The sequence below is a fragment of the Lactuca serriola genome, chromosome 4 (assembly GCF_051521515.1).
Source record: "Lactuca serriola cultivar US96UC23 chromosome 4, Lser_US96UC23_V15, whole genome shotgun sequence".
Lineage (NCBI taxonomy): Eukaryota > Viridiplantae > Streptophyta > Magnoliopsida > Asterales > Asteraceae > Lactuca > Lactuca serriola.
Window position 1 is genome coordinate 351,495,975 of NC_136411.1, and position 10,477 is coordinate 351,506,451.

A 10,477-nucleotide genomic window follows, 5' to 3' on the forward strand; every position below is an offset into this window, starting at 1 on the left:
TAATTTCATTTCAATGATTTTACCTGACAAGATACACACAACTCTTCAAGACGCTGACTGGATTAAAGCCATCAAAGACGAGTTGAACGAGTTCGAAAGGCACAAGGTTTGGACCCTTGTTCCCAGACCATCAGGAAAGACCATCACCGGAACACGCTGGGTCTACCGTAACAAGGTTGATAAAGATGGCATCATTACTCGCAACAAAGCAAGGCTTGTTGCTCAGGGGTTCACTCAAATTGAATCCATCGACTACGGGGAGACCTTTGCTCCAGTTGCTCGTATTGATGCAATCAGACTGTTTCTCGCATACGCTTCAGACATGAACTTCATTTTCTACCAAATGGATGTCAAAACGACATTTCTTCATGGTGAATTACAAGAAGAGGTATTTCTCAAACAGCCCCCAGGCTTTGAAGACAAAAAGCACCCTGACTATGTGTACTGACTAGATAAAGCTGTATATGGACTGAAGCAAGCTCCCAGGGCCTGGTATGAGACACTGACATCATATCTTCTTGAAAATGGCTACAGAAGAGGAGCAATTGACAATACTCTCTTCATCAAATAGAAAGGCTCAGAATTGATTCTTGTTCAAATCTATGTCGATGACATCATCTTTGGATCGCCAAATGAGCAGCTGAGCAAAGAATTCGCTGAGATCATGTCTCAAAGGTTCGAAATGAGTATGATGGGGAAGATGACTTTCTTCTTAGGTCTTGAGGTTCAACAACAAAAATCAGGTATTTCAATTTGTCAAAGTAAATACATTGCTGACATGCTAGTTAAGTATTCTCTCAGTGACTGCAAACCGGCTTCTACTCCGGTGTCCAAGACTGATAAGCTACATGCTGATCCAACCGGCGCTGATGTTAATCACTCTCTTTATCGAGTAATGATTGGATCCCTTCTCTACCTCACTGCAAGTCGTCCTGATGTCATGTTTGGAACCATTCTCTGTGCTAGATTCCAAGCTAATCCCAAGGAGTCTCATCTCATTGCAGCCAAACGCATCTTTCGATACTTAAAGGCCACTCAGAACTTGGCACTGTGGTACCCTCGCGACTTAGCGCTTGAACTCTTTGGATATACTGAGTCCGACTATGCAGGTTGCAGCTTAGACAAGAAGAGCACGTCAGGTGGATGTCACTTCCTTGGAAATCGACTAATTAGCTGGTCCAGCAAGAAACAAACCTCAGTAGCTATCTCCACTGCAGAAGCTGAGTATGTTGCAGCTGGGAGATGTTGTGCTCAAATCCTATGGATTCAAAATCAACTTTTAGACTATGGGCTTAAATTCACAAAAACTCCTATATTCTGTGACAACACCAGTGCCATTCAGATCACACAGAATCTAGTTTAGCACTCAAAGACAAAGCATATAGAGATCAGACATCACTTCATCAGAGACAATGTTGAGAAGGGCAAGGTTATTTTACAGCATGTAAAGACTTCCGATCAACTAGCTGACATTTTCACCAAGGCCGTGGATACTCAAACTAATGCTCACATCATTAGCGAACTTGGAATGATGACTCTCGATTGAAAAAATTGTTTTACTAATGTTTGTTATTGTCTTAGACACTAATATTTTTTTTGTACTGATGATTATGCGCTGATGATGTTTAGCATGGTGAGTACACTGTATGATCTCTTATCTCTTTCTCTTCTACAAATCTTCTAAACTAAAGTTGAATGATTCACTGTATTAAACCATACACTGATAACAACTTGAAACTCTTTGCCGATGGTTAGACAAAACATCAAGTTCTATCACATGCAACTATCCACTCTCACCAATCTTACACTGATTCTGTGATTCGGTGTGACAAAACACATGCAGATGTGAATCTAACAATCTTTGCCAATGGTTAGAACAAAACACCAATGTCTATCACACACAACAATCCTCTCTTCACCTTCTTCTCACTCAGTGTCTAATGATTCAGTAAGAAATACCACTCACTGATAAAGACTCGACACTCTGTGCCGATGGTTAGATAATTAAACCAGTATCTATCACATGCACCAATCACCTTGCTAACCCTAATCAAGCAAGTTGTACCTTGAATTGACGACACACTATCTTTCAGCATGTAACTCTCCATGATAGCAATATCAGCGCTTCCGCAGTCACTGATTGTCGTTTCCTCTTTGGTACAACGACTCTATTTACCCAACGGCTATTTTTTTTGATTTGACAGTCTGGCAAGATACGCAGTTATTTTCGCTAAAGATAATCATTACTTTTTACCGTTTCACTCCCTATTTAAACCTTTTTACCTCTTCCCCAAATGTTTTTACCTTCCTTCAATCTTCTCTCTCTCTTAAAAAAAACCCTAGAATCCTAAACTTCTTCAATGGCGGCATCACTGTTCACCTTCTCCTCCACTTCAAGAAGAGTGGTCCATGCTCAAAACTCTCCTCCTCTTCCCATATACATCAAAGCCACCAACGTAGTTTTCAACCCTGATATTCCAGATGTTCATCGAGGTCTTCGACTTGATGATTTTGTTAATTTCTTAGTCTCCTGCCGACTCCGATACGCAATCAGTGACGTTCCGTCAGAGTTCTTTCCTGAATAAGTCTGTGAGTTCTACTACACTGCAACAATTAAGGATGAAAACAACGTCATCTCCGGAACTATTGGCCGTGGAAGACACTCAGTCTTTATTACCGCTGACCTCCTCAGTGCTGCGCTCAGATTACCAATCTTTGAACCCTTCTCTAAGCTTCCTCCTATTGAACGCTGTCGACGTCTCTTTGATCAACTGGGATATGATCACTCAAAGGCTGGTACTCGATCAGCTCTCATTCTGCGTCAATGTATGACTCCAGGATGGATGTTCTTCACCGGTGCTCTGTGCAAATGTGTGGGTCATAAATCTCGCAGTGGTGATCAACTGAGCACTTATGAGCAACAAGTCGTCTATTCCCTTCTTCTCAACAAACGACTTGATTATGGGGCTTTCTTCTTTGATCAACTTGTTCAACTTCTTCGTGCAAATGTATGTGCTGATCATGTCCCCTTTCCACGCTGGATTGCTCTTGTGCTAGATAAATTTTTCGCTGAAGCTTACTACTCACACTCTGGAAACCCCATCCAATGCCCACACATGTCAATTCGAATGTATCAGGATGATCCGTTGGAAATTAACATCGGCATCTCTGATCGGATGAGAGAACGGATTGCAAATCCATATACTGTTCCATCACTAACCGTTGATACTGATGAAGGAGCTGATGGTAACAATGAAGATCATGCTGATCAAGAAGCTGAATCACAGGATGGTGGTCATCTCTCTCCTCAACTTTCTCATCATACTCTCTCTGTCACTGAGAGAGTTCACTCAGCTCAAGAGGAACCACTAATTCAGGGGGAGCAACTATCCCAAGGGGAGCCACCATCTCAGGGGGAGCCACCATCTCAGGGGGAGCAACCATCCCAGGGGGAGAACCCACCCCAGGGGGACCAACCTTCTCCGGGGAACCAACCTCACTCACAAGAAGTTCCAGGTACTTCATTCCTTCATATTCCGGCCTCAGCATTTAGTGAGCTTCTGACACTGACTCGGGACATGAGTCAGTGTCTTCTACGAATTGAGGCCAATGTACATCAGCTGAAGGGAGTTCTCTTGCCAACTCCTTCCCTTAGCCCACGAAATGATGATGCTCAAAAAGGGGGAGACACTGATGATGATCCAAAAGAGGGAGACAATGAATATGTTGAGCTTGGATCTGCGGACAACACTTTAGTCCAGACTGAGTCACCACAGCCGATGCACGAGTCTGATACTAAGGAGCCTGATAGACCAGCAGATACTGAAAAGCTTGCTGAAGATAGTGAGCATGATGATGAACATGATGATGAATGTCAAATGCTAGATATGAAATTCATTGATCCCATTATTGTAACAGCCCGGAATTCCAGGTATTGTTATATTTATGATTTTGGGTGTTTTAAGAGGGGATTCGGCGAGTTGGAGCTCAGACTCGCCGAGTAGGATCGCGGATCTGGTCGTGGGTTCGCGACTGGACTCAGCGAGTCCGCGCTGTTTAGCGAAACCCTAACTTCCCAGGTTTGGGACATATATAAGGGGCCTTATGGCCGTCATTGTTCACCCTAGTCCTTTGAGTGAAAGCCTAATTCGATTGCGAGCATCTGGAGCAAGGTAGAAGACCATTATTGATCTTGGAAGTGTTATTTTGCAAGGAGGAGGAGGCCTGGTTAAGGGAACAACAGGAGAAGCCATATTCTGAGGATTGGGGACACAGAGCAACGTTATTCAGGTAATATTTTCGAGTTGTTCCCTTCTATGTTGATGTGTATATGGATTTAGGGTTTATGGAACCCTTTTGTGGCTAGATTGAGTGCTTCCTTAGTCCCCCAAGCGATTGGAACCCTATATTGGGACTCTTGGAAGTCCAGAGTGTCCCATGCCTGAGCTTTTCGGGAATCAATGGAGGTTTTGGATTGGAATCCTTATGCCTTAGATCAAAACGTCAATTATGAGTCATGGGGTGTATTATGAGCACCGAAATAAGGACTTTACGTGATGAACCAGTCTAGGAAGGCCAGACCTATGAATTGCCGGAACAGATTTGACCTTAGAAAGCAGTTGGAGCGGTTGCATGGCATGGACTCGCCGAGTCCGATGAACAGACTCGGCGAGTAGTTTGAAGATGCCCTTGGACTCGACGAGTTGTATGAACAACTCGGCGAGTAGGTTGAAGATAGCCATAGACTCGGCGAGTCTGTTCTTGGACTCGGCGAGTCTTGTCGAAGAGTCCCGATATTCTAGGGTTGAGTCGAGAATCGGTGAGTCAAGGGATGACTCGGTGAGTTGAGGGCGAGTGGACTCAGAGTTGTTGAACTCGGCGAGTCTCGGGGTGACTCGGCGAGTTAGGTCGCGGATTGAGTGAAGTTCTGGGTATGGGAACTCGGCGAGTCATCGGGTTGACTTGGCGAGTAGGGTCAGTCAGGGGTTGACTTTGACCTTGTCTTTGACCAAGGGTTGACCAGTGGTTCCAGGGGTATTTTGGTAATTGTTGATTATTGTTGAGTTCAGTGCATTGGTGGCTGTCCGGAGGTGGAGACCGTATCAGTGATTGGAGCAGCTTGAGTTATCTGTTCAGTCGGCAGTTTCGAAGTGAGTTATCCTCACTATATCGCTAGGGTTTATGGCACCAAGGCCAACTTTTTTTATCGGATGGGAATCCGGGTAGTTGTCAGTTATTATGTTATGGGCCGAAAGGCGTTATATGTTGTGGGCCGGAAGGCATTGCTATGTGGACCGGAAGGTCATGGCCTGGAAAGGCGTATGTGTGCATTTAGTATGTTGACTGATTCGTAGGGTGATGTTATGCTAGTGACCGGCTAGGTCGGTATCTTGAATAGAGTAATGCTATGTTATGTGGTCTGTCGACCGATTGCTGACTGTGAACTGTTACATGATTATGTGTTATGCGTATGATTGCTAGACCTAGGGTGTAACCCGGTATGTAGGGTCGTTCTATGTTTTGTTATGATAGGTATGCTTGTTATGCGGTGGGCCGGAAGGCAATATGTTATTGGCCGGAAGGCAATATGATATGGGCCGGAAGGCGATATGTTTTGGACCGGAAGGTCGTGGCCTGGAAAGGCGTATATGTGGTGGGTATTTTGGGGGTATCTCACTAAGCTTTCGGGCTTACAATTGTGGTTTTATGTTTTCAGGTTCTCAGGAGTCTGTGGCAAGGCAAAGGCGTGATCGTACCGTTCCTCGTGTTGGTGTTTTATGATAGGAACCTGGCAAAAATACTCTGTTAAATAATGTATTGAAAACCTTTTTGTAACAACGTTATTAAAATGGGTGGTTTCGAAAAGTTTTAATTGTTTTGAAATTTTGGTCGTTACAAGTTGGTATCAGAGCCTTGGTTTGAGTGAATTGGGGGAAGATTCGTGTGACTCCAGTCTCAAATCGAGGAGGATTTTAAAAAGAGAAAATTTAAAATGGTTTTCAAATTAAGTAAAAGGAGGACGCGGAGGTACGATCAGCCGGAGCCAGTATGTAACCCCAAGATACCATACATGATATTTGTTTTATTTGAGCTTGATAGAACAGCATGCTAGAGTTATGCTAGGGATCTTCAGGAATTCATGATAATATTGCCTGATTTGTGATGCCTGTAGCCTAGGGTCCCTTATGGGAGATTCTCAGTGTTCCTCTAGTGGTGAGGGTAGATAGTTGTTATGCATGTTCTCTAGGGTATTGTGGTAGTACTTCATACAAATATGGGTAGGTGTGGAAGGTTGTATGGGCCCGTACTACTGAAAGCACAGGACCCATATGCGTATCAGGGAAACCATGATCTCTAGGGTTGGGGTGCGAGAGTTGGATCCCAGGATTGTGGGAAGTGTCTGAGATTGGTATGGTGTCTTCGGTATGGAGATTTCGAGGCATGATGATAGTGGATCCGGATCAGGATCGGGAGCTGGAGAGCGAGTTCCGGGTGGATCGGTGCCGTCTGAGGTTATCGATCAGACGAGCACGAGCGAGTTGGATGCGAGGATTCGCGAGATCCTACGTGATGGGGTTGCTGCATTGTTCCGGGCTGAGTTACCGGAATTGTTGGGTCGATCAAGACCGCCATGATTGAGTATTTTGATGAGCGATATGCGGCTCTCGCAGAGACGGCTGCCACGGCGGCTACAACGGCTGTAAGGGGAGGAGCTAGTCGGGGTTTTCAGTATCGGGATTTCTATTATACGAAGCCTCCCACATTCGATGGAGTTCAGGACCCGATTGTTGCTATGAGATGGTTATCAGACGTGGAGGGGTGTTTCTCCACGCGTTTATGCCCTGCTGATCAGAGGGTGAGGGGTGCTCTGAACCTGTTGAGGCTCGGGGCGAAGGATTGGTGGAGATTGACCACGGGGTCATATTCCGATGCGCAGAGGGCTGCGGTTTCATGGGATCAGTTCAGAGAGATGTTCAGCACTCGCTATGTTCCGCAGGATGAGAGGGAGAGATTGGCTCAGGAGTTCCTTGAGCTGAAGCAGGATTCGGATTCGGTGACTGAGATCATCAGGATGTTCACTGAGAGGGCGGTGTTTTGCCCTGAGTTCGTTTTGGAGCAGGCTCAGACGTCCCGATATCTGAGTATGCTCAAGGGGGATATCAGACAGTCCGTGCCTGCGCAGAGGTGCGAGACCTTGTTGGAGTTCCAGGAGGCCGCCAGGCGGCATGAGTTGAAGGTTGAGTTACAGTTGCGTGAGCTGAGGCAGGCTCCGATGCAGTCGCAGCCGGCGCCGAAACGGTCCAGGACCGTTGATGTTAGAGTGGGGAATCTGAGCGGCCACACTTGTGGGAAGTGTGGGATAGGTCATACCGGAGTTTGTTGGTCCGGTGGTGCATGCCGCAAGTGCGGAAAGGAGGAGCACTATGCGCGGGATTGTCGGCAGTCAGTGCCGGTTCGGGATTTGAGGATTTGTTATCATTGTTGTTAGGTTGGACATTTGAGGGTCAACTGTCCACAGCTTTCTGCAGGACCGGTGCAGGCTCCAGCACCGGCCACTTTGAGGATTCCAGGAGGAGGTCAGGATGGAGCGGAGCCCCAAGGGCTCAGGGTCGTGCTTATCAGCTTGCGACAGAGGAGGTCAGAGCAGTGTCGGAGGCAGCTGCGGGTATGTTTCTTTCTTGATGTTTTGTTATCTTGCGATTATGGTGGTATATTGTTTGTGCTGGTATCTTTGTGTGGATTTTTGTTTCGGGTTTTCGTCTTGGTAGCCGTTGTTCCTTGAGGGTTTGGCATGGTTATGGATTTGTGTTTCGGGTTTTCGTTTTGGTATCCGTTGTTCCCTGAGGGTTTGGTATGATTATAGTTTGGTGTTTTGTGCTATCGTTGGTTATCGTTCGTGAGGGTTATTAGCGGAGATGCGGCATTGGGTTGAGTGTCGGGTAGCATCTACAATCGTGGAATGGATAATTGGAGATCGGATTCTTTTGAGCGGATTGATCAGTGAGAAGATGTGTTTTGCTGAGGGTTGTTTATGCTTGTGGGAAGCAGCCAGTGTGCAAGTGTTCTCTTTGTGTAGGGTTGTTTTGGAAGGTCGTTGTTGGCGACTGGTGGTTGTTAGTCAGTGCTTTAAGTGGGGGAGAATTGGAGAATTCTCCGGGAGATCGACGAGTATGTGAGGGTGCTTAGCTGTTGGGATTCAGCAGTGTTCTGTCAGCTCAGAGTATAGGCTGACAAGAGTGAGTGTCGGGTATGCGGGGCGGGATACAGACCTAGGGCATTTGATTGTGGAGGCCTGGGAGCAGGCCGGGATCAAGTTTGAGTAGGTAACCGGGGTTACGTGATCAGAGTATTTGTATGCTTGATGTACGTGATGGGTTGTACTGCATTAATCCCACGGGATTTATGTTGTGCATGTTTCTAGAGTTGGAACCGGAAGGTTCCCAGAGTTAGAACCTGAGGGTTCGCAGAGTTTGGGTGTACGGACCCACAGAGATATAGCCTCGAGTGGCTAATATGTGTTATGTGAGTCGGTCCAGTCATGCTGGAGACTCTGCTGGTATTGTTGGATCAGTTTGAGATTGCGGATTGTGTATGTTGCAGTGTGTTTGCAATGGAAGGTCTGGCCCCGGGTAGCAATCTTGTTTAGTTGAGGTAGTGCATGGGCTTGAGAGTCCCTGCGAGGAGAGTCAGAATAAGTGTATTGGATGGATAGCGGACACGCTAAGGGTTGTGTAGCGTTGGGCAAGCACCATGGCATTTGTCGGAGTGACATTGTAGCCGGGTGGATTCCTTGGTAAAGGAAGAGAGAAAGGTAAGAGGTGTGTAACTCCGAGAGGGAGTACAAGTCCACGGAAGTGAAAGTGGCAGAGCAGAGTTATGTTAGAGCAATTCGAGTATGGTTAGTGAGCAGCGTGTTTGCGGCAGTGGATTAGAAGCTCATCCGGTTTAGAATGACCGCTGAGGTCGCGGAGGGAAATCCGCAAGTGTAGAGCCAAAAGGCTCGGAAGGGATGTAGAGAGAGAGAGAGAGTCTTGAACTCTCAGTGTGATTCTGATCAGGGTATGGGGTGTATATTAGTGATTCATTCTGGGAGATGTTTGAGGATATTATCAGTGCGTCAGGTTTTCCCAACCTGAGGGTGTAGGAGCTAGTCCAGCATGAGTATGCGGTTGCAAGAAGGGAACTCGTGAGAGTTGCTCTGAGATTGAGGATGGGTCATTCCGTCGTCGCGGAATGGATAGAGTGGAACTCAGATTGGGGATTCGATGGTTCAGGGTTTTCTAGCTCTTATGGGTCGAGTGATCGTTGCGATTTAGAGCAGAGTTGCATCTTGGGTAATTCTCGGTTATTAAGAGTGATGATCAGGGGTACAGTCGATGCCCGGTTCGAGATGGTGATCAGGACACCGTGAAGGAGGGGAATGTATGTTCGAATTTCGATATTTATGCCTTGAGAGACCTGGGCCGGTTAAGGCCCGGTGGAGCGTTGTGGGAATATCCTTGGAGTTGAGTTGTTGTAGGCTTCGAGGGCGAAGCCTAATATAAGTGGGGGAGAATTGTAACAGCCCGGAATTCCAGGTATTGTTATATTTATGATTTTGGGTGTTTTAAGAGGGGATTCGGCGAGTTGGAGCTCAGACTCGCCGATTAGGATCGCGGATCTGGTCGCGGGTTCGCGACTGGACTCGGCGAGTCCGGATATGGACTCGGCGAGTCCGCGCTGTTTAGCGAAACCCTAACTTCCCAGGTTTGGGACATATATAAGGGGCCTTATGGCTGTCATTGTTCACCCTAGTCCTTTGAGTGAAAGCCTAATTCGATTGCGAGCATCTGGAGCAAGGTAGAAGACCATTATTGATCTTGGAAGTGTTATTTTGCAAGGAGGAGGAGGCTTGGTTAAGGGAACAACAGGAGAAGCCATATTCTGAGGATTGGGGACACAGAGCAACGTTATTCAGGTAATATTTTTGAGTTGTTCCCTTCTATGTTGATGTGTATATGGATTTAGGGTTTATGGAACCCTTTTGTGGCTAGATTGAGTGCTTCCTTAGTCCCCCAAGCGATTGGAACCCTATATTGGGACTCTTGGAAGTCCAGAGTGTCCCATGCCTGAGCTTTTCGGGAATCAATGGAGGTTTTGGATTGGAATCCTTATGCCTTAGGTCAAAACGTCAATTATGAGTCATGGGGTGTATTATGAGCACCGAAATAAGGACTTTACGTGATGAACCAGTCTAGGAAGGCCAGACCTATGAATTGCCGGAGCAGATTTGACCTTAGAAAGCAGTTGGAGCGGTTGCATGGCATGGACTCGCCGAGTCCGATGAACAGACTCGGCGAGTAGTTTGAAGATGCCCTTGGACTCGGCGAGTTGTATGAACAACTCGGCGAGTAGGTTGAAGATAGCCATAGACTCGACGAGTCTGTTCTTGGACTCGGCGAGTCTTGTCGAAGAGTCCCGATATTCTAGGGTTGAG

At 46.6% G+C, this 10,477-nt stretch overlaps 1 protein-coding gene across 1 annotated transcript; it reads left to right on the forward strand.

The window, feature by feature from the left end:
* Positions 1 to 682: 682 nt before the first annotated feature.
* Positions 683 to 1,363, forward strand: LOC145099676 (secreted RxLR effector protein 161-like). The gene has a single exon (XM_079037210.1). The coding sequence runs from the start codon at positions 683 to 685 to the stop codon at positions 1,361 to 1,363; it is 681 nt and encodes a 226-aa protein (XP_078893336.1).
* The last annotated feature ends 9,114 nt before the right edge of the window (positions 1,364 to 10,477 follow it).